The sequence below is a fragment of the Equus quagga genome, chromosome 8, assembly GCF_021613505.1.
Source record: "Equus quagga isolate Etosha38 chromosome 8, UCLA_HA_Equagga_1.0, whole genome shotgun sequence".
NCBI lineage: Eukaryota > Metazoa > Chordata > Mammalia > Perissodactyla > Equidae > Equus > Equus quagga.
In genome coordinates this window covers 116927068-116952218 of record NC_060274.1, presented here as the reverse complement: position 1 = coordinate 116952218, position 25151 = coordinate 116927068, and the positions used below count along the sequence as shown (strand labels likewise).

The 25151-nt window shown below is 41.3% G+C and overlaps 1 protein-coding gene and 1 non-coding gene across 2 annotated transcripts in view; one reads left to right on the top strand and one right to left on the bottom strand.

Moving 5' to 3' along the window:
• The window catches only part of ZC3HAV1 (zinc finger CCCH-type containing, antiviral 1), a 59710-nt gene extending 34906 nt beyond the window's left edge, over positions 1-24804 (top strand). The window contains exons 8-13 of the mRNA XM_046669126.1: positions 1617-1737; positions 8231-8333; positions 11831-11921; positions 12686-12816; positions 13189-13319; positions 20611-24804. Of these exons, the coding sequence (XP_046525082.1) occupies positions 1617-1737; positions 8231-8333; positions 11831-11921; positions 12686-12816; positions 13189-13319; positions 20611-20873 (840 nt within the window). The 3' untranslated portion in view covers positions 20874-24804. The remainder of the gene's footprint in view (positions 1-1616; positions 1738-8230; positions 8334-11830; positions 11922-12685; positions 12817-13188; positions 13320-20610) is intronic.
• On the bottom strand, positions 20461-20567 carry LOC124244293 (U6 spliceosomal RNA). The gene has a single exon (XR_006889943.1). It is a non-coding gene; the product is annotated as a U6 spliceosomal RNA (small nuclear RNA).
• Positions 24805-25151: the final 347 nt, after the last annotated feature.

Below are 25151 nucleotides of genomic sequence, written 5' to 3'. Positions count from 1 at the left end.
GATGCCTGGGGGATTCACGCTCCTGTTAAAAGTTTGAAGGCTCTGGCCTTTGTAGATTCTTTCCAGCCGGGAACAGGGTTCTGCAGAGCTGAGCAGGCAGTTGATGGATACGAGGCTTCAGCTGCGGGAACGGGAGATGAGGGCAGAGATTTGAGTCGTCAAACTGGGGTGCCTCACCCCACCCTGTGCTCGCAGGGGTTTGCCCACTTTAGCTGCTCCTTGGGGTCTGAGGAAGGTGTATGGTTTACCAGCACATCATCTGATCATGGAAACAGTTTCCCACTGCCCACGCCAGAGGGCAGTCTCTTTTACAATCATGCTGACAGATAGTGTCCCAGCCGCTGTTGCAACAGTCTTCGTATTGTCACTTAATTGTTGGATGCTGTAATTCAGAAAGTTCTGCTAAAGATGGCCCTCTGGTCCCTTCCTCCCATTTGTCCTGGTTCTACCTCCTGAAATCTTCAAGTTTATCCCCACTTTGCACTGTGCGCAAATATTCGAGTCCAGCTTTCCTGCCCCCACCATGTTCCTCTCTAGGCTAAAGGGACCTGGTTCAGGCTCTTCTCCACCCAGGGCCGTTTCCTTGGATGCTTTCGTTCTGGTGCCCTCCCCTTACATCCAGCAGGCATTTCCATTAGGGGGATGGGGTAGGGGCTGGGGGGGCGGTGTAGCTGAAAGCTGCAGAGTCTGGAATGTCATTAAAGGGACTGGGAGCCCCCTCCCACCACCGGCTGCCAGCAGGATTTTTTGTCATTAGCTCCTCCATTCTAGATCACAAGGAACAAGTATCTCCTCACCATTAATATTGGGAACCCATGCAGTTAGGGGCTTACATCCTGTCTGCCCTGGTCTGCAACCCTGCCATAGGATGGGGACAGTGGAATGGTGGCCTACCCGGCCCCCTGGCTAGAATCAATAGACTTCCCTTTACCCACCCATTCTAATGTTCAGACCCTTCATATAGGCCTTGAGACCAGAGGTTCTATCTTTTCATTTGGGGATGTTCCTCCCCCCTTTCATTTTAGTCCCAGTCGGTGCAAATCCAGGTGCTTTTTCCATGTTGTTGACTGAGTGGAGGCTCGGTTAATTTTATTTGCTGGCTCAGGGCAGAGGAGAAGGAGTAGGTCCCTTACATTCGGATAGCAGGACACCTGTTGGCGCCTCACCTGCCTTCACCGCAGCTCTCAACTGTGCTTGCTCGTCAGGTGATAGGCGAAGAGAGCTGTGTGTTCTGTTTCATGCTGGAGTGTTGGATTCTGTTAGATTGCCGGTGTGGACATGATGTCTGTGCCATGGGTACAAGTGATCTGTACACTTGGGTCATATTTATGGAAGGTGTGAAGAGACTATTGCAAAGAGCTCTATTTTTCAGGCATCCACCAAGCGTATGGTCAGTTTCTGCAGGAGACTGCTCTCTCCTAGCCCGGTGATGAAGAAGACGACAAAAGGCTGTGGGGTGACTCCAACCTGGAAGCCTGTACAATCTGGTTTGGGAGGCCAGATGTGTTTCTGTTCAAATGCCATGGCTGAAATAAAATTATATAAGATACAATGGTAGAGATTTCTTAAAAACCTCCCTTGAAGTCGTTACCTTTTTTTTTTCTTTCTGTAATTAGACAGACAATCAGGAAAGTTCAAGCATCGACTCTTCATACCTGGAGTCTTTCTTTCTCTGCTGTCCGAGAGGAGTGGTGCCGTTTCAGGCGGGTTCACGGAACTACGAGCTGAGTTTCCAAGGTAAGTTTTGCTTGGTTTGAATCCAGCACGTGATGTACTTGCAGGAATGGGAGCAGAGCAGATGTGCAAGCTACCCCCAGAATCAAGGTTCTTTTTAGCAAGGCAAGCAGTTCGGTGGTGTGGAAGCCAGTGGCGATCAGAAGACCCGTGCTCTAGAGCCTCGGCTCGGACACACAGTAGCTGTGCAACCCTGGGAACAGCACCCGGCCTCTCTAGGCCTCAGTTCCTTTGTCTGTAAAATGGGGGGACCGGACTAAGTGGTCTGTGGGGGTATGTCCAGCTCTGTTGTTCTAAGTTGCTGATTCTGGGTGGGCTGCTTCCCAGGCTTAGGCAGGATTTCCAGGTGCTGATGACTGCAACAGAGACCCCGGGCCTGTGGGTACCTTCAGAATTTTAGAACTTTGCTGTTTCTTTTGGGCTTCATCATAGGTCAATGGTTTTATCCATCACATTGACCAAAGTCTTTGCCTTCTGCCATGTTCATCTGAGCCACCATGGGAAAATCTGGTTAGCTTCTACCAATCTGTCTGCTGTATTTAGTAAGAAGTCAGGGTGGGAACTGCCCTCCCTCTGAATGTACCATCCCGTCAGCTATACCCCAGGATGCTCCCTGAATATGGTCAGATACTTGCCCTTTCAGGACCAGCTCTGTGAGTCTTTGGAAGTACTCATGTCCTTTACATTCCCAGATGGCATCTGAGATTTGAGCCCTCTACCAATTACTGTGTTAAGTAATGTAGCTTTGAAGTACCATTATACTAACTATTTTGGAAAGCAACCTGGTAATACATATCAAGAGTTATTAAAACATGATTTTTTTTTGAGGAAGATTAGCCCTGAGCTAAGATCTGCTGCCAATCCTCCTCTTTTTGCTGAGGAAGACTGGCCCTGAGCTAACATCCATGCCCATCTTCCTCTACTTTATATATGGGATGCCACCACAGCATGGCTTGACAAGCAGTGCGTAGGTCCGTACCCAGGATCCGAACCGGCAGACCCTGGACTGCCAAAGTGGAACATGCGAACTTAACCACTGCGCCACTGGGAAAGCCCCAAAATATAATTATTTTTTCATCCTATCAGGAATAAGAAGAAAAAAATCTATGGGCATGAAGATATTTATTGAAGCCTTGTCTAGAGTACTTAAATAGAGGAATATTCTGTGGACCACTAGGGTAGTGACTAAACAAATTAGGGTCTTAAATTTCAGAGGAGTATTGAGTAGTTGTTAAAAATTATGGGTATGAAAACAATATAGTGAAAGTGAAATTTGATATTATTAAATGAAAAAATCAGAACCCCAAATTTAAGTTTCTGAACTTTTCTGTTTGTGTTATCTTTAAAATGGAAAAGATTTTAAAAAAATTTAATGTGCCTGAGAAGTGCAACAATGTATGCATGTGGACCAAGAATTCAAGGCAATAGAGAAGAATAAAAATCTCTTCTGTTAGGTGGTGAAATTAAAAATGACTTAAATTAATACAGGCTCACCTCACTAAACAAGAAAAAGCTCACATAAGCAACCTCAAACGACACCTAACAGAACTAGAAAAAGAAGAACAAACAAAGCCCAGAGTCAGTAGAAGGAGGGAAATAATAAAAATAAGAGCAGAAGTAAACGATATTGAAACAAAAAAGACAATAGAAAGGATCAATGAAACAAAGAGTTGGTTCTTCGAAAAAATTAACAAAATCAACAAATTAGCCAGACTCACCAAGAAAAGAAGAGAGAAATCGCAAATAAATAAAATTAGGAATGAGAGAGGAGAAATCACAACAGATACCACTGAAATACAAGGGATCATAAGAGAATACTATGAAAAACTATATGCCAACAAATTGAACAACCTGGAAGAAATGGACAACTTCCTAGACTCCTACAACCTCCCCAAACTGAATCAGGAAGAAATGGAGAATCTGAATAGGCCAATCACAAGTAAGGAAATAGAAACGGTAATCAAAAACCTCCCCAAAAATAAGAGTCCAGGACCAGACGGCTTCTCTGGAGAATTCTACCAAACATTCAAAGAAGACTTAATACCTATTCTTCTCAAACTATTCCAGAAAATTGAGAAAGATGGAGTACTCCCTAACACATTCTATGAAGCCAACATCACTCTGATCCCCAAACCTGACAAGGACAACACAAAGAAGGAGAACTACAGGCCGATATCACTGATGAACGTAGATGCAAAAATCCTCAACAAAATTCTGGCAAACCAAATACAGCAATACATCAAAAAGATTATACACCATGATCAAGTGGGATTTATACCAGGGACACAGGGATGGTTCAACATCCGCAAGTCAATCAACGTGATACACTACATCAACAAAATGAAAAACAAAAACCACATGATCATCTCAATAGATGCAGAGAAAGCATTCGACAAGATCCAACGCCCATTTATGATAAAAACCCTCAATAAAATGGGTATAGAAGGAAAGTACCTCAACATAATAAAGGCCATATATGACAGACCCACAGCCAACATCATACTCAATGGACAAAAATGGAAAGCCATCCCTCTGAGGACAGGAACAAGACAAGGGTGCCCACTTTCACCACTCCTATTCAACATAGTACTGGAGGTGCTGGCCAGAGCAATTCGGCAGGAAAAAGAAATAAAAGGAATCCAAATAGGTAATGAAGAAGTAAAACTCTTGCTGTTTGCAGACGACATGATCTTATATATAGAAAACCCCAAAGAATCCATAGAAAAACTATTAGAAATAATCAACAACTACAGCAAAGTAGCAGGGTATAAAATCAACATACATAAATCAGTAGCATTTCTATACACTAACAATGAACTAACAGAAAAAGAACTCAAGAACTCGATCCCATTCACAATCGCAACGAAAAGAATAAAATACCTTGGGGTAAACTTAACCAAGGAAGTGAAGGATCTATACAATGAAAACTACAAGACTTTCTTGAAAGAAATTGACGACGACATAAAGAGATGGAAAGACGTTCCATGCACATGGATTGGAAGAATAAACATAGTTAAAATGTCCATGCTACCTAAAGCAATCTACAGATTCAATGCTATCCCAAGCAGAATCCCAAGAACATCTTCACAGAAATTGAACAAAGAATCCTAAAATTCATATGGGGCAAGAAAAGACCCCAAATTGCTAAAGCAATCCTGAGCAAGGCAAACAAAGCCGGCGGAATCACAATCCCCGATTTCAAAACATACTACAAAGCTACAGTGATCAAAACAGCATGGTCCTGGTACAAAAACAGGTCCACAGATCAATGGAACAGAATTGAAAGCCCAGAGATAAAACCACACATCTATGGACAGCTAATCTTCGACAAAGGAGCAGAGGGCCTACAATGGAGAAAAGAAAGTCTCTTCAACAAATGGTGCTGGGAAAACTGGACAGCCACATGCAAAAGATTGAAAATTGACCATTCTTTTTCACCACACACCAAAATAAACTCAAAATGGATCAAAGACCTAAAGATTAGGCCTGAAACAATAAGTCTTCTGGAAGAGAATATAGGCAGTACACTCTTTGACATCAGTTTCAAAAGAATCTTTTCGGACACTATAACTCCTCAGTTGAGGGAAACAATAGGAAGAATAAACAAATGGGACTTCATCAGACTAAAGAGCTTCTTTAAGGCAAGGGAAAACAGGATTGAAACAAAAAAACAGCTCACTAATTGGGAAAAAATATTTACAAGCCACTTATCCAACAAAGGGTTAATCTCCATAATATACAAAGAACTCACATGGCTTAACAACAAAAAAACAAACAACCCGATCAAAAAATGGGCAGAGGACATGAACAGACATTTCTCAAAAGAAGATATGAATATGGCCAATAGACACATGAAAAGATGTTCATCATCGCTAATCATCAGGGAAATGCAAATCAAAACTACACTAAGATATCACCTTACACCCGTTAGATTGGCAAAAACATCCAGAACCAAGAATGACAAATGTTGGAAAGGTTGTGGAGAAAAAGGAACCCTCATACACTGTTGGTGGGAATGCAAACTGGTACAGCCACTATGGAAAACAGTATGGAGATTTCTCAAAAAGTTAAAAATTGAAATACCCTATGACCCAGCCATCCCATTACTGGGTATCTATCCTAAGAACCTGAAATCAGAAATCCCAAGAGTCCCATGCACCCCTATGTTCATCGCAGCATTATTTACAATAGCCAAGACGTGGAACCAACCTACATGCCCAGAAACTGATGATTGGATAAAGAAGATGTGGTATATATACACAATGGAATACTACTCAGCCATAAAAAAAGACAAAATGGGTCCATTCGCAGCAATGTGGATGGACCTCGAGGGTATTATGTTAAGCGAAATAAGCCAGTCAGAGAAAGACGAACTCTGTATGACTCCACTCATAGGTGGAAGTTAATATATTGACAAGGAGATCTGATCGATGGTTACCAGGGAAAAGGGGGGGTGGGGGGAGGGCACAAAGGGGGAAGTGGTGTACCCACAACATGACTAACAATAATGTACAACTGAAATCTCACAAGGTTGTAATCTATCATAACATTAATAAAAAAAAATGACAAATTAAAACATTTTTTTCTTTGGTATTCTGTTGTTTTGACAATTTTAAAGGGTGATGGAGAGATGAGAAGCAATGTACCTTGTTTATTTTGACCAATAATTTTGTTCACTTGGTTCGTAGAAACTAGTTCAGAGCAGTTTGCAGTGTTCCAGACAATTTTTTTCTATTTCCTGTATTCTCTCATTCATTAAACTAGTATTGGCGTGCCAGCTGTGTGTCAGGCACTGTTCTAGGTGCTGGCAAACCAGGCAATTTCAGAAAGTGATAACAGCTATGGGGCAAGGTGATGAAGCAGCGAGAGAATGGAGGAGTCATGGGAGAGCGCCTACTGTTATCTGAGGGAGAAACTTTGGGAGACAGGGCGCAGCCCACGCACATGGGCAAGAGGGCGCTCCAGGAGAGGGCAGAGCTAGCGCCAAGGCTGTGGGCAGCAGACAGGCTTGAGGTTTCAAAGAACAATAAGAAGGTCTGTAAGAGATGAGAGCAGAGATAAAAAGCTGGATATTTATGAGCTGGAAACCACAAGGTTTCAAGCGGAGTCGTGGCATGATCTGATTTGTTCTTTTTGTTGTTTATTTTGTTTTGTTTTACAACAACTACACTGAGGCATAATTGCTACACTAAGATACAGCCATTCTAAGTGTACCGTTGGATGAGGCTGACAAATGCATGCGACTACTATCCTAATCAAGATACAGAACATTCCCATCAATCCAAAAAGCTTCCTCATGCCCATTTGCAGTCAGTCTCCCCCACCCCAACTGATTTGCTTTCGGTCATTACAGATTAGTTTTATCTGTTCTAGAACTTCATATAAATAGAATCTTGCAGTATGTGCTCTGCATATGGCTGACTTCTTTCACTCAGAATAACGTTTTTTAGATTCATCTATGTTGTTGCACGTGTGGTGGTTCTTCCATTTTCGTTGCTGAGTAATATTCCATCGTAAGGATATCCTGTGGTTTGTTTATCCATTCACCTGTTGATGGATATTCGGGTTTTCAGTTTTTCGTTATTGTATATTAATGCTTCTAGGAACATTCAAATGCAAGTCCTTGTGTGGCTATGGGTTTTCATTTCTCTTGGGTAAATAGCAAGGAGTAGGATTGCTGAATCACATAGGCAGTGTGTATTTAACTTCATAAGAAACTGCTAAACTATTTTCCAAAGTGGTTGTGCCATTTTACGTTCTCACTAGCATGTATGATGATTTACTTTTTAAAGAGATCACTCTGGCTGCAGCTTGGACAGAAGTCTACAACATGCATGAATTGAAAGTGACATTTCACACTTAATATAGAAAAAAACTTAGGGGGCCGGCCCGGTGGCACAGCGGTTAAGTTCACACGTTCTGCTTCTTGGCGGCCCAGGGTTCACTGGTTTGGATCCTGGATGTGGACATGGCACCGCTTGGCAAAAGCCATGCTGTGGCAGGCGTCCCACATATAAAGTAGAGGAAGATGGTTACGGATGTTAGCTCAGGGCCAGCCTTCCTCAGCAAAAAGAGGAGGATTGGCAGTAGTTAGCTCAGGGCTAATCTTCCTCAAAAAAAAAAGAAAAAACTTTGAAGATGTAGCTACCACATTCCAACTGTAATCACTGATGCCTGGTTTCGGGCAGCTCACATGGATGGTGTCTTGTTATCTGGCTGCCCCAGCCCTCCTCTTTACCATCTGACTTTGATTTCCAGATTAGACTAATTGCAGACTGTTCATTTACCTTTTTGTTTGCTGGGTCTTATAATAAGGGCAGTCGAAGGATTCAAGTTTTTATCATGAGCAATTTCCATCCAGAAGGATTTTCTCTGTTCATACATGTACACTTCAGTCATGAATATTTGCTGTGTTACTAGCTTCTGAAAAATAACAGTAAGTCATTTTCTGGGACTAATTCTTGATTCTTGTTTGTTTTCTTTTTTCCGTCTAAAGGGATGATTCAGACAAACACAGCTTCCAAGACCCAAAAGGATGTTGTCAGAAGGCCGGCGTTTGTCTCTCACCGGGATGTGGAGCAGATTAAAAGTGGGCTAGAGTAAGTGTTCTGAGGCACTGCTTGCTGGCAGATGTTTGAGATGTTCATGCATTGATCTCATCGAGTGGCTCATGGATCTGGATCCTGTTTTCTTGAAATGTTCCTGCTTGTGTGACAGTGCAGTTTCCTTTTGCATTATCTATGAGTAGGGTACTTATTAAGCAGCACAGTGTGACTGCAAGAATTCTAGAGCAGGAAATCTGGCTTTCCCTCTAACTCCCAGGGGACTTGGGGCAAGTTTCTTAAATACCCTGGGCCTCAGCTTCTTCCACTGTGAGTGGCTGGCTTAATGGAGTTTCTTTGGAAAATAATCAAATGTACAGTTGCTGGGTTTTTGTTTTGCTGTGGGTTCTTCTGTGTATCTTTAGTTTTGCTGAGTGGCTTTCTAGAGGGTGGAGGTTGAGAAAGAGATGGAGAGAAACAAGGGACGAGGTAGCTGGCCGAGCAAGGGCTTTGGAGAAAGATAAAGTGGATGGAAGGGGGTTTGTAAAGGAAATTTTGCTGTGGGGGATTCAATGTAACTCTCCTGTGTCTGCTCATGAAACTCAGTAAAATCTACTTTGTTCGTGAACATTTTTGGAGTTGGATTTTTTTTTTCTGGGTGATGTGTGGTTACGTAAAACAGACTTCAAGACAGGTGCAAAATCAAGGTGTTCTAATTAGCTTCTTTCGGTTGTAAGAATTAAGGTATTTCATGAGAAAGGGAAGTTACTAAAAGGATGAACGTGGTGTCATAAGGAAAACAACATTTTGTAAGAAGCCAAGGACGGGAACTGAGCTCTCTCAGGGCCCCAGGAATGGGCGTCGGTTCCAATTCTGCTTCAGAGCCTGAGCAGCCTGGGGTCTTGGATCTTTACCTGTGACCAGGTTCACGGCCCAGACTCTGGATCTGCATCCCTAGTTCAGATTCTGCCTGCTACTCATTAGCTGTGTGGATTTGGACAAATGAATCACTCTGCAACCCCTCATCTATAAAATGGGCCAGGGGCTGGCCCCGTGGCCTACTGGTTAAGTCGAATGCCCTCTGCTTCAGCGGCCTGGGTTTTGTCCCCAGGTGTGGACCTACACCAATTGTCGGCGGTCATGCTGTGGCAGTGACCCACATACAAAAATAGAGCAAGATTGGCACAGATGTTAGCTAGGGGCGAAAATAATAATAAAATAAAATAAAATAAGATGGACTTAATACTGGCACATTCATCAAGGTTGCTTGATGAATACATTCAAGACCCTTGGAAGAGTGGCCAGCACATCAGGGTGTTCAGTAAATGTTAGCAGCTTTTCTTCTTATTTTTATTCTCCTGCTATTAATAGACTCAGTGACCATATCTATATCTATACCTATATATCTGTATCTACAGATCTCCTAATACTTTGGCTAACGCTTGACAGTTTTAACCTCAGAATTCCAATCTTCGTATCCATTCAGCATTACCTCCTGCCGTTACTGCCTAATTTTCTCTGAATTCCTTAATTCAAACTCCCTAGAATTAACCAGATTGGCTTAGCCATCTAAGATCCCTTCCAGTCCTTTCAATATTCAGATTAATAAAGTAAACATATGGCTGGGTTGGGGGGTCAAGTTCATGCCCCATGGAGCTTACATTCTGGTGGATGAGACAATCTGAGTAACTGTTTCAGTTAGTGCTAAGTGTTAGGTGAGGGGGAAAGGCAGAGCAGGAGGACGGGATGGGGGTACCATTTTCACTGAGGCAACTAACGAGATCATTGTAGCTACTTATTCATTCAAATGATTCTGGCAGAACGTCTCGACAAAATTTTGTTTAAACTGCGTTTCCTTAAAGCAACCTGTAATTCTGACTTTTTAATAATTCTTATACTCCCATTGAGTCTTAACCAGTGAGCCCATACTTTGTTGCTTTGCTGGACAGCAGAAACTGTCCAGACTGTGTACTTTCTTGACTTTGAGCTGGATGGCTCTTTCTGTGCACATATATTTACAAAGGAAGAAATTGGTTTGTGGCATTTCCAAATATCTCATGGAGTCAGTCCATTGTCACAATAATTTACATATGTCACAGTTGGCTTATGCTTTTCCATTTGCTCTGCCCCTTCTCCAGGAGCATTCTTCCCCACCACTCCTATGAATCCGGCATCTTTCGTGGCCCAGCTCAAATGCCACTTTTCCCATACAAACCTTCCTTGAGACTGTCCTCCAATCCTCTCCTTAGTCCTCCAGTAACACTTTGTAAGTCTCTTATGGTACTTACCCCATTCCACCTTGTAATACAGTATTTGTGTAACCATCTTCCCTAGGACAGCCCTCCACCCACTTCCCTCCCTTCCACAATTATCAGCTCCTCAAAGCTTTTGAAATGTTTTGCATGATGAATGGTATCGAGTCATACTAAATAGGTAGATAAGTGAGTAAATGAATAAAATGAACTGAGAAACCATGGTAGTGGGAGGTCATGATGAGAACCAGCTTTAAGCCTGCTCTTACTAGCCCAGAGGAAACCCACTGGCTTTCAGATGGAGTAAGAGCCGTGAGTATACGCTGGGCAGTCTGAAGAGAAAGGAACTATAGCATACTTCACTGTTGGTGAGCACCTTAACACGTATTAATTTAATCTGCTCTGCACTATACACATCCAGTATGGAAATCTGAGCTTAAAATACAGATAAATTGGGGCCAATCTCTCTCATTCCAAAAGAATTTTCATTTTACAAAAGAGGGTCTTTAAAGAGTTTTTTCCTTAAAGCATTTTTTAAATTTAATTTTTTCATTATGGAAAATTTCAAACTTAAACAAACTAGAGAAAATTGTACAACAAACCCTTATGTACTTGTTAGTTGGGGGGGGGGTCATGTAGAGAACCCCAAAATGTATGGTTACCCTGAAATATAGTTCATACAGAAAAGACAGGATTCTTTCCCCGTACCCCTAATATACTCAAATGTTTATCATTTGACAAAGAAGTGTAAGACAGGGGCCGGCCCCGTGGCCGAGTGGTTAAGTTCGTGCACTCCACTTCGGCAGCCCAGGGTGTTGCCAGTTTGGATCCTGGGCACAGACATGGCACTGCTCATCAAGCCATGCTGAGGCAGCATCCCACATACCACAACTAGAAGGACCCACAACTGAAATATACAACTATGTACCAGGGGGTTTTGGGGAGAAAAAGGAAAAATAAAATCTTTAAAAAAAAAAATGTAAGACATACTTAATGCTAACATATTAGGACTTTGAAGGTCGAACATAAATATCAAAAAGAATCAATGCTTTTACATTTTATAAGTGAATGGGAAAATAGCATTTAATTAGTTTGCCTTAGTATGAATAATTACTGTGTTTTATAAAAGCATGATTACTGGTACATCTATACCAGGAATATTCAGGGATGTATTCCAAAGAAAAATTCCAAGAAAAAATTCTCTGAGAAATCTTGGCTCAGTGGCTGGAAGTTAAGGACAGAAAGTCACTTGGGCATGTGGACCAGGGAGCCAAGTGAATTCTTACTCTCTCTTATTTGTAGCCACCAACTGGCGCAGACCCGATCAGAGCCTTTAACCTCAACATCTCTTCATCAGTCAGACATGGGTTTCCCACCCTTGAATGGATATGAGGTACTTGCTTTTTACTTTTTGGTGGGTGAATTGTTTAAAGGTGGGGAAAAAATACTTCACTACAAAGTAGTGTATTTGAGTGAATGAATGAATGAATTGCTTCCGCAAAACTCTTGAATCAAGATTCAAAGGCAGACATCTAAATGGTGATCGTGTCACTTTCCCAGAGAACAACTACTCTCAATAGGGCACCTCATTGTTTCCAGAGTCCAGCCACACGTGATCCTCACAACAACCCTGTGAGATCTATATTAGATTCTCTACTTACAGATGAGAAAAGTGGAACTCAGAGACTTGTCCATTAATTGGAGTTAAAAAAGCAGATTTCTATGGGAGTCAAACAAATTGTGGTTCACCTCGTCACCTGGCCTGGTTGGGGCGAGACTTCCTAAGTGGTTTAGCTTCCGCGTCATGTTCTAGCTTTGTGGGCAGGCCGCTCTGCTTGGGCTCCTTGGGCACGTTCCAGTGCCTCTGCCCCTGCACTGGCTTTGTGCAAGGAGCTCGCTGGGTCACACCTTGGGGGACCTGCCTTTCCCTTTAGGCAAAATGCTTTGTTTGCCTTTCCTCGGCCTGAACAGATGGGACCAGTGCCATCTAGTTCATTACTGGAATGAACTGCCAGGTGTGCAAGCTCTAAACCAGCTTATTCCACCTGCTGTCGGAGGCCTGGTGAGGATGCGCCATAGCATAGGGGGCCACACATGTGGAAAGCTCATGCTTTAATGTTTTCTGTTTCACATTTCTATATTTTACAATTTTTTTAGTTGTTTGAGATTCATAACCAGTATCCAGAATATGCCAAAATAAGTGAGCGTTTTAAAGCTTCCATGAAAAATTTCAAGATTGAAAAGATAAAGAAGATTCAGAATACAAAGCTCTGGAATACTTTTGAAAGGTTGGTGGCCACATTATCAAGTGTCTTTACGTAAAGTTTGAAAGGATTACTTAAGAGCTATCCTTTAACATCTATATGCACTGGTTTATTTTAATAGTCAACAGTTTCTTCAATCTGTGGTTGTTTTTATTATGTAAACTCGAGCTTCTCTCTTTCAGCTTTAGTTTTACAATTCAACGATTTCACATGTCTGTCATTTAAAAGTTTTGATAAATTTATTCTTTTACACCTGTTGCCTTAACGTTAGTAGCTCCATTCTGAAAGCTGGTGGAATAAAATTTTAAGACGATTAGACTTTAGTTGGGATTAATGTTATTAGCCAGAGTGGGAGAGGAATGTTCTCAGCATTAAGTCTCACATTTCCTCCATTAGGAAAAAAATGAAGATGAATAGAAATGAAGAAATCCTGTTTTGTGCAACCGGCCGTGCGTACGTGGAGTCTATCTGTGCGAATAACTTTGACTGGATCTTACATGGAGCTCATGAAACCAAATATGGACAAGGTTTGTGCTGGAATAGAGAAGCCTAACTAGTAGAGTCATAACCCAGATGCTACCCGTGCTTCTATTATGAGGTGTATGTGATTATTTTGTATCAGCCGGCATGTCCAGGCTTTCTGTCACGGAAACTTGCTCATAACATGAGCTCCTGTTAACCTTAAATGCCCAAATTAGAGTGCTAAAGTGACTTGGGACCTGATTGCTTGCACCTTAGCCCTGCTCCTGTTTTCTGTTTTTTTGGGGGGGAGTGACCAAAGAGTCCATATATGCATGCAAACTTCTCCGCCTGTTGGCTACGTTGCCCACCATGACTACCCAGTTCTGGCTATGGCTCTTCCTGACCTATGTCCTTCCCTGTGAAGTCGTCTGAAGTTGCCTTCTGTTGCCACTGATGGGTTCTAATTACAGATGGGAGAAGAAGCCTCTCCCCATCTCAGACCATGCTGATTCACCTGAAGCGGCACAGGTCTACCCACACCTGAAATCTTTTCAGCTCTTTCTTTTTGCTCCTAAACTCCTTCATGCAACTCTTAAAAACAAACAAAAACCAGAGTCGCTCATCTTAAGGGAACAAGTAATAGTTTATCACAGGTTCAAAGTGAACTCAACTCATATAACTAAGTTAAATTCACACACACCCCCAAAAAGCAAGAAGCCAATCAGTCAGTCAATGAATATTTTTGAGTGCCTTCTGCACACTAGATGCTGGGGACGCAGTGGTGAACAAGTTAGACATGGCCCTCCCCAAATTGTTTCACATAATTAAGTGATTGCAAATACGTGGCTGCTGTGGATGAAAAGAACAGGCCCTGTGGACACCTAACCTGGCTGGAGAGGTGTTCCCAAGAAAAGGCACATAGTTCACCTGCCACGTAGAGTCATCGTGAAGAGTAAGGAACAAGTGGTGCAAGATATGGCCACACAGTAAAGAGTTCAGACTTGACCCTAAGGGCGTGGGAAGCTAATAAAGGTTTTGAGCTGGGGAATGACTTGATGAGAATTTCATAAGTTTATTAAGTTCAAATGCATCACTAAAACTTACCTAGAAATGTCTGGAGAAAGCAAGGTAACCATCTTGAGTGAAATATGACATTGGTGAAATTTAAACCCTTCTGTTTCTCATGAGTCTCTCTTATGTCAGAGCTCAAATATTTATCCTAGAAAATGGAAATATAGTATACTATATATGTTCCCAGTTTTGGGCCATAACTGGCTCTGATAGTGACAGGTGCTTAGTCTGTTTCTCCTTTTTGAATAAACGGAACAGTACTGAAACCCTCTCAAAATATTTAGGTGGTTGAATAGTATTACTCACTTGCTATCATTTTTCCTTTAACTTGGTGAAGGGGGAGAGTTATTAACAGCCAAGAGAACATCCTTGTGCAGCATGGAAGAAAGAGGCAAGGATGTAGTCTGCAGTTCTCACAGACAGGCAAGGTGTTTCTCAAGGAACTTTGCCCTTTTTCCCAGGCCCCTCTCCCTTGTGAAGGTCAGGGAGTGATCCTGCTACTTGGCTTGTCTCCTGTTACACAGAATTAGGAGGTGTTTTTGTTTTGTTTGCATTTATTTTTAACGTTGGCTTTCCGTTCCCATCACCCACGATGCTGTTGGTACCGGCTAGATAGACTGATATGAACCACTGGGCCAATAATCCTAGAGGTCAGGCAGTAATCCTAAAAGAGGCCAAGTGGTAGATCTCAAAGATCCTGCTACTCTCTGAGGGAGAACAAAGCCCCCTGTTGCACGTGGGCAGCCACTCTGGTTAGGCTGTTATCTGTGAAATTTAGTGTGTGGCTGTGAAAGGGGAATTAGACATGCCTGCAAAGATAGAAGGGCTCTGGGCTCCACCTTGATAAACTGGAGGTGGAAACCAGGCCTCTAATGGGAGATGGAGGATAATGGTGGAAGACAGGTTAGTAAGAGAGTCCGTGAGAGCTGGGAAGTTGGGCCAGAACTTCTGGTCAGTCTGGACCGAGGATAAGAACTGCAGTGGTAGGTAAAAGCCACCCAACTTAACAGTCAGAGGAGATTATAAAAACTCAGATTTGGATTAGAAGTAGAAGCAAGGTGAAAATAGAAAAGGAAGCACATGTTTGGAGGCAGCTAAGCAAAGAAGGATCTGTCCTGGTACAGACTGGATGCCAGAGGCTAGATGGGAGGCATACAAGGCCAGGAAACGTATTTAGGATCCAGAGTGCAGCAGGCATCACAATAGCTATCAAATCTCCTAAGCTTCTGCAACCCAGGTGCCTCAAGATGCTAAGTGGGTGGAAAGGAAGAAACAAAAATGTTATTTTTGAAGATAATATGAGTGTCTATGTAGAAAACCTATAAGAATCCACAGAGAATTGGAATGTTGGTGTTCTACACAGGAAGTGGGTGGGACACTTGCTTTCCTCTGCTACTGGACTCCTCTGTCACCTCGGACTTCTAGCCACTCACTGCCCTCTTGGCCCAGGCCCAGGATGGTGGGGCTGAGGTCCCTGAAGGACTGAGTCAGAGCCAGCTTGTCTCTTTTTGACTCAACCTAGAGAGGGTTCCTTCCCCTGGTCTTATTCAGAGTTTTTTCTAGTTAACAAAGTCTGTTTTTTTGTAGTGCATTTCTAGATCCTATTTTTCAAATCAGAAGCTGACCATGATTTCTCCTTTTTCTTTATATATTACTTTCAATGATTCTAATTCTCTTTGAGGCGAAAAAAAAATGTGTCTGGCTAAATAAAAGATGGTTATGTATAAAGAATTGCAAAAAAATAAAGAAAAAAGCACAATGTTTTTGACAGTATTATCACATTACATCAATTATACTGAATGAAGGAAAAAATGAATCAAAGTAGATTACAGAAAAGCAGCATATTGTGAAGTCTAAGTGCGACCTTTAGAGCAAACAAAAGCTAGCTAGGCAAAATAAAAAATAAAAAAAAGTTGGGAGAAGAGCGTTTATGAAGACGAGAAACTGACAAAGGCCGGGCAGGCTGTGGCCTGCATGGCACATTTAAGGTGTGGTGGGAATGACAAAAGCTGAGGCTGGAGCTGCAGGTTGGAGTCGGATCCTGGAAGACCTTGTAAGCCATGCTAAGTGGTGGGTTTTATTCCGAGAACAACCATGAACCAGCCAATTGCTTTAGGAAGGGATTGACATGATGACGCTGGCTGCGATGTGGCGAAAGAGTGGACAGGACCAAGACTGCAGGTGGAGAGAACAGCGAAGAGGTTGTTTCAAGAGCCCAGGCCAGGGGCCAGCCCAGTGGGGTAACACAGAATCTCGTGCGCTTGCTTTGGTGGTCCGGGGTCGCTGGTTTGGATCCCAGTGAGGACCTACACACCACTTTTCAAGCCATGCTGTGGCAGGCATCCCATATACAAAATAGAGGAAGATGGGCACAGATGTTAGTTCAGGGCCAATCTTCCTCAGCAAAAGAGGAGGATTGGCAGTAGATGTTAGCTCAGAGCTAATCTTCCTCCAAAAAAAAAAAAAAAGAAAGAAAAGAATCCAGGCCAGAAATGAGGTTACCTAGATCTAGGTAGTAGCAGAAGGGATGAAGAGGATGTTGGGGTTCAGGAGAGATCTATTCTCTGTCAGGATTATTTGCAACAAGACAAAGTCCAGATCTTAGGAGAGTGAGCTGTAAAGTTGGGTGTTAGGGTTGGATCATTTAAGCAAATGTAGATTCTGGGTTATATAAGAGGATTATAGAAGCATGATTTAAAAACAACTGATGCTTCATTTAAAAAGTCAGTTGTTTAGGATAATAGTTAATTTTTTTCTGAATGGAGAATGATAAAGTTGCTTTCCAAAGATCTATAGTACCTGTATAAAGAATCATTTTTCATTGACTTCACAAGTCTTTCATTCCATTATCATTGATAAAAATTGAAAAATCAGTACTCAGACTTTCTTATAAAAAGAAAAAAAATTAACAAGTATAAAAGCAATCCAGTGCCATTAAAACAATGTACTACTATCTCAATGTTGAAAATGGGTTTTATGGCTTAATAAGCAATTAAAACGCACACTGAAGAAAAATATGGATGAAATTGGATGAATTTCCTGTCTATATGTTTAATTCCATTTGCTTTAAGTCAAACCTATTTTTACCAGTAACTCCATACTGTTTACTTTACACATTTTACATGCGTAACTGGAATTCACTTATCTGGAAATGTTAGCTTTCTGGAATGTAACTCAGAATTTGCAAGAGTGAACAACTGTGTTATGAGCAGCCCAAGCTGTTGTCATAAATTCCTATACTGAAGATCATGTATGTTTTCCTTAGGAGCTCCTCAGAATCCATTTAGCCTTATTTCAGAAGCAGTGTTTTTTTTCTCAGCCCAGCAAGTGTGGAACGGGAGTAAAGAGATGCTAGGGGCGGGCAGCAAGAACAAAGTGAGCTTTTAGGTGGGGAATGAGGGGAAGTGATCTGCAAGACACAAACGCAACATTTTTTTCTCCTTCTGGGGCCATTAGTTTAGGAGTAAATGGCTCTGTCCACCCTAGTAACTCAAGAGGGCATCCCTATGTTGTAACATTATGTATCAGAATTCATATCTACATCTGCTGTATCAGGAAAGGGTAAAATGAATTCGTTCTATTTAAAAAATGGACAGACATATATGCTTTAGAAAGGTTTCTTTCCAAAATTAGCTTCAATTGTTTAGAAGTTCTGGAACTTGGAAAAAAAAGAATGGCTCTTTGCAGACACTTTAGAAATGAGGTAGATGAGTAGTGTGAATCAGAATATGTTGTGGGTCTCCGTCACAGTGAGAAATAAGTCAAATAAAGAAGGCACAGCCTCTCCCCCAAGCTTGCTTGCAGAGGCTATGGCAGAGCAGTGTGGAATGCAGCTGTCATTGTCCATCTGTTAAAACTGAGGAGCTGGAACTAGCTAGAAAGGAGGGTCACTGGCAGAGACAGAGCTGGAGTGGGTGGCACAATAGAAATGTGGTGGGTGGATGATTTTTGTTTGTGTCCTAGTCGTTTTCTAGCTATCTACTGGTCCACTTTATAAGATTGCAAAAAGATCCTGGTGGACGTACTGTCTTCTGAATAGAAGCTTGTTTTGGTCACACATCAGTAAGAAAAAGACAATACAACAGGAAAAAAAAAAGACATGAAAAAGCAGTTCAGAGAAAAAGCATATGAAATATGCCAATAAGCATATGGAAAGATGTTCAATGTTATTAGTATTCAGGGAAATGCATATTAAAACCATATAATTTTTTCTGCCTAGTATATTGACAGAAATTTAAAGGACAGATAATATCCAGTGTCGGCAAGGATGTGGAGAAACAGGACTTTCTTCATTGGTGGTGATTCAATCTTTAGACCACTTTTGGAGGACAATTTGCAGTATTTGTCAAAATTTAATATGCTCATGTTCTTTGACTCAGCCATTTTTGCAGTCTGTTCCACAGAAATATTCATACACATTCTCAAAGGTGTACTTACTAGGATGTTTTTAGAAACATTTATTTAGAAGTGTTGTTGGTAATAGCAAAAAAGTGAAATCAACCTATGTTTTCATCAATCCAGGAGTAGTTACATTAAATGATGATAGCTCCATACAATGAAACCCTATGCAGCCGTTGAAAAGAATGAGGGGGGCTAGATGTACTGACATAGCATGATTTCTAGGACTAAAGTGGAAAAAAGTTATAGAACGGTTCATAGAGTGTGATCCTATTTGTGATCAAATAAATGAGCATAAAACTGTGTAAGAATAGGTGCATGCGTGTATGCATATAAATACATAGAAACAGGTGTGAGAGGATTCCCACCGAGCTGTTAACTGTCTGAGTGGGACTGGAAACGGTAGGTCAGTATAGGTGGTCTTTCATTTTTTTTATTCTATTTTTTATTTATTTCTATTTTATTTATTTTTTTGTTTTGTTTTTTGCTGAGGAAGATTCGCCCTGAGCTAACATCCACTGCCAATCTTCCTCTTTTTGTATGTGAGCTGCTGCCACAGCATGGCCACTAACAGATCAGTGGTATAGGTCCATGCCTGGGAACCAAACCCAGGGCACTGAAGCCACTAGGCCATTGGGGCTGGCCTGTCATTTTTTAAATTCTAAATATAGTTGAACATCATTAACCCAGAATATCCAGTATCTGACCTATTCAAGATAAGCAGTATTTCTGGGATCCAAGTATCTTAATTGTTTTTAAAAAACCAATAATAAAAAAAAAATGAAAAATGTGTTAAACATTTGTTACCATAAATGAAACAAATTCATTTGACTTACTAATTTTTGATAGAAAAATCAGAATTTGCAACATATACCTATTTCCTTTAAAAGGGCAGAAAAGCAGCTGGCAATGATAAAAATGAAACTAGGAAGTTTTAAGTTGTCCAGAAATCGTTGTTCATCTGCTGAGTATGGAAACATCAGTGATTATCAGAGGTTTTTTCAGAGCTGAGGATGATGGATCAACTGTCTTTGAAAAGCTCTGCTGGAGTGAACTGCTCGCTCATGCTACATCTCTCCTTTTCATGTTTTCCAGGACCTTCCCATCAGTGTTAAATGACCTTTGTTCCTTAAAATGTACACAATATAAAACGGCCTCTGCTGGAGTATCTTTGGTTCACCAGTTACAATTCAGCTCACCCTGCCTAAATTGGGCTGCTCGGTCATGGTGCCCAGGCTCACACCATCACTGTGAGCCCCACACAGTAGCAAATGCTTTTGTTATTTCAGTAGGGTTATATACTATATTTAAGTTTACTTGTATAATAAATATTTTTTTAAGTACAAAGAAAAGTTTGTAAGACTCCATAAGGCATTATTGACATACGCTTAGTCAATGCCCATCATCTGATTATGTGTAAATAATCTTATAAACTACATACCTTCTTTTATAATAATTCTTTCTTTCTTTTTGGTGAGGAAGATTGGCCCTGATCTAACACCTATCACCAATCTTTCTCTCTTTTTTTTTTTTTTTGCTTGAGGAAGATTGTCACTGAGCCAACATCTGTGCCAATTTTTCTCTATTTTGTATGTGGGACACCACCACAGCATGGCTTGATGAGTAGTGTGTAGGTCTGCACCCAGCATCTGAACCTGCAAACCTGGGCTGCTTCAGTGGAGCACGCAAACTTAACCACTATGCCACCGGGCTGGCCCCTAATTCTTTTTTTTTTTTTCAAATATGGAATGCTTCATGAATTTACAAGTCATCCTTGTGCAGGGGCCATGCTTATCTTCTCTGGGTCACTCCAATGTTAGTATTTGTGCTGCCAAAGCGAGCACTTAGAATAATTCTTAACCTTTTTCTTTTTCTGATTATTTCTAGGAAATTACTTCACGAAAGATGCCATCATTTCCCATAAAAGTTGCCCAGGTGATCCCAAAGACATCGTTATGTTTGCAGCCCGCGTTCTGGTTGGAGATTTTATTGAAGGAAACATGAGTTACACGAGCCCTCCTCCACCGTATCACAGCTGTGTGGACACAAGTTGTAATCCTTCTGTTTTTGTTATCTTCCAGAAAGATCAGATTTATCCAGAATATGTGATTGAATATACCGAAACAGACAAACCCTGCGTGATTAGTTAGAAATGATGAAGACAGAGTCATAAAGAATGCCATAACCACTCGGTCCACTTATGGAACCAGATTCCCCAGATAGTAGTTGGACTTTACGTTTCCCCACCTAGTTATCCAGTGCCTGGGATCAGTGGTTCCCAAACTTGGCTGCACATCTGACTCATCCGAGAAGCTTTAAAAAATTCCAAGGTCCAGATTGCACCCCCTTCCAGCTAACTCTCTGTGTCTGGGGCTGAGGGCCCCGCAGCAGTATAATCCCCTAAGGGTTCAAATATGTTGTGAAGTTTGGGAACCACTGTCTTAGATGCACCTGGTCAAGACTGATTTCTAAAACTTCTGTAATTGCAGCAACCTTTTTCTCCCAGCTCCTCGTTGAGTTTACTGTACGGCATGGTTTTGTTTTGGTTAAATTGAAAAAAAACTAATTTGGGAAGTTCAAGAGAAATCTAAAAATGCCTGTTGAAATAAGTTCATAAGACAGTAGAGCTGTGGATGGAAGATGAAAAGTTGGGGGACAAATGCTTAAGAACACACTAGGGGAAAAAGTAGAGGTCATCTAAATAGCATTACAGACGTAACTGCTGTGCTGTCCCTTTGTGGTGAAGCTGATTCGGGGCACACAGTTCTTTATCTCTACGTTTATTTAGGGGACTCCATCCAGGTTGACTCTTTCTGGAATGCAATAAAAAGGGCTGCGATGTGTGGCTCAGAGAGAAGCAACCAACTGGAATTAATTGCCCCATTTGGGTTTTTATATAATTATGGCAAAGTAGACGTGTATATTCTAATCAGTAGGATTGCAGAGAAGGCTTTTTTCAGGTCAGACTTTCATGAAATGTCTTTATTTCAGGGGGACTGAGTTGCAGTAGCCTGATTCACACAAGCATGACTGATAAACCCGAGTCCTAGTGTAGTCGTTCGCTGTGGCAGATCAGGCTCACCAAGGAATTAGGAGCAGGGCCATCTTACTCAAGGATGGGCCCCCTAGCGAGGTGAGATTTGTTTCCTGGTGAGCACAGAATCAGAACAAAGAATACAGTGCCCCAAATAGGCCTTGCACCTGCAAGGGGCTTCTTTTTCTAAATATAATGTATTGTGCTGAATTGTAGTACAGTCAGCTTTTAGAGCAGTTGAGGTACCCGGACCAAGAGTTCCTTCCTTCTTATGAGGCAGGTTTTTCCTTACAGTTTTCCTTTTTCTTTCTTTCTTTCTTTTTTTTTTTGCTGAGGAAGATTCACCCTGAGCTAACATCTGTGCCAATCTTCCTCTACTTTGTATGTGGGTCACCACCACAGCATGGCCTCTGACAAGTGGCATAGGTCTGTGCCCGGGAACTGAACCCAGGCTGCCGAACTTAACCGCTAGGCCATGGGGCCAGCCTCCAAGTTTTCCTTTTTCAACATTCTGTACCAGTGGCCAAAATTTCCTGTTATAGTTCCTTCCATCAGACAAGTTATAAAAATTAGCATTAGAGTTGATTTTCTGTTTGTCAGTTTAGATCAGTGCAAAGATCTCCACAACTCTTTGGCTTAAGGACTCCAGCAGTAACAAATGTATAGAGATTTTTTAGGGTAGGGTTATTTTCTGGGAGGCTTGCCACAAATAGTTACTCTCATTCACTTATTTTTTTGGTAGTAGCTTCCATTTTGGAGTTTTCATTTCCTGATCTTGACCCTCACATTGCAGAGATGCAGTTTATACAACTCTATCCAACTGCCTACAAGACATCTCTAACAGGATATTTCACAGGCATCTCTAATTCAGTATATGAACAATGGAACTCTCGATCTGCCTCCCTCAAAGGAATCAGTTCCTCCCCAGCCTTCTGTATATAAGGAAGTGATGTCACCATCCACACATCTGCTCAAGCAGAAATCCAGAGGGGGTCCTTGACTCCTTCCTCTCCCTCCCCCTACGCATCTACGCTGTTCCCAAGTCCAGTTTTCCCTCTTAAATATCTCTTTGTCCTCTTCTAAGTTGTTCTCTACTTAGCAGCAAGGATGGTCATATTTAAAATTTTTTTATTTAATAAATCTTTCAAAACACAAATCTGATCATGCCTTTAGAATAAAGTTCAAAATCATTATCACGGTCCCCCATGATCCCTCCCTTCCCTACCCTCTGTCATTTAGTTTCTTCCACACCAGCCCTTCTGGCTTTCTTTCAGGTCTTTAGTACCCCTTTTCCCCCAGCTCAGTGGTTCTCAGCCAGCACTCCTGCCTTTTTCTTAATGAAAAATACTTTGTAATATCCACTTTATTCAAAGATTCAAAATGCAATTCAGTGGTAATATACTCTGCCTAAACACAATTTTAGAAGTAAATTAAAATTTAAATAAAATTAATATTAACATAAAAGGGAAATAAAAGGTACATAACTCGGGCACAACTATACCAGAAGACCTAATCAGGCAGTCAGATGCTTATGCCTACTTATCATGAGTAAATTTGAACTTAAAGAAGGCAGGAGAGCAGAAGCTATTCTGTACAAGGAAGTATGGCAAAAGGAAAAAGCAAGGATACGAGTGGACATTAGAATAGAAACTAGTGATACAATAACTTTTTTGCATATGATAATACTTATTTCTATAAGAGAAAGAACGAAATAGCCTTAACTGAAATAAAGATATTGTGCAAGAAAATCTACAGATTGTCGAAATAGAGAAAATGAGGAAATACTATATTTTTGCAGACGAGCTGAAGGTCATACATGAATGTCTAGTAAGACATTCAAAATTCGTGTAGGGTGCAGAATAATTCCTTATTGTGAGGAACTGTCCGACGTATTGCAAGATGTTCAGCATACTTGGCTCTCACATACTCAAGGCCAGTAGCGCCCTCTCCTCCCCCAGACTACGGTGGCACCCACAAACTCTATCAGATCAAGTCACCCTTTTCAGAGAGGTAACATTTTGTAACATCCCCTTTGCTGTCCTGTGACGACTCAGAGATTATATATTCTACTTACACACATGAATTTCTTTAAAAAATCAATTTAATGCCCTAACTCTATTATAATTGAGAAACAGAAGGAAATAAATTTATAATGAAGATGAAATGAATTTCAATATGTAAATGCTCGGGCATGACTACGCTATACGACATCATGATAGACAGACACTTACTCCTACTTACAATGAATAGGTTTGGATTTAAAAGTCGATCAGAGGCTGCTTCCTGTAAAGTACAGGAAAATGAAAGATTAGAGGTATGGGTGACACTAGGATGAAGACCAGTATTAGGGTAAGTTTTAACAGCCTATAAACCTTATCTGCATATGGTAAGGGAAAGAGCGAAGTTACCTTAATTGAAATAAGGATAATAGGACAAGAAAATTACAGATTGTCTAAGAGGAAAAAAATGACTATTATTCTCTTAAGCGAGCTGTAGCTCCTACATAAATGTCCAGCAGGACGTTAGAAAATCGTATAGGGTACAGAATAATTCTTCGTTGTGTGGGACTAACCCATACACTGCAGGACATCTGTTATGCCTGGCTGCACCTACGCAATGCCAGTCATAGTCCCAAATATTATGAAACTAACAACCCATCAATTTCCAAAATACCACAGTGAACCACTGACTTAGTTAATATCTAGCATCCTTAGATTAGCTTACTTTTACCCCCATAAGGAGTCCTCCTATAGATTAGATGGAATGCTTGCTTCTCAAACCCGTTTTTAAAATACTTTGCGCCTTGCTTGGTTCATTATAGCATCTATCCAACTTGAAGTTGTCTGCTTTCCACATTAGAATGTAAGCCAGCCTGTCTTGTTCCCTGTGCCACATGTGATGCTTGGTTAAGTGCTTTACTTGTTACATTGGATAAATTTTGTTGATTAAAGTAAGCTCAACTATTTATATTTCAGTAGTTGAGTTGTATTTCTTCTTATTCTTCAAGCTTAATTTGAGATTATCTAATAAAAAGAAATAAATATTAATTTTGCTCTGCTGCCTTTATTTGCTGTATTTCTAAGTATCCCCAAAAAGATAATCAGCTGCAGACACCGGTTTATTCAGTGGGGGATAGAGGATGTGTTTTCCCGTTCCAGCTTTATCATTCCGGGACTCGATGACTGAGGAGCCTTTAGCACACTGCCAGGGAAAGGCAGGGTGGCGGTGACGGAGAAGCCTGCCGTTGTCTGGCACATCTTTTGTCTAGGAGCTTAGAGAAGGACAGGCCAGAAGCTGCTGACACACCTTTCTCCCACTGGTCCTGGAGGTTGGAACAGGGCCAGGCTGAGGCACAAAAGTTAAAAATGTAAACAGTTACCAGCAGAATTGTCCT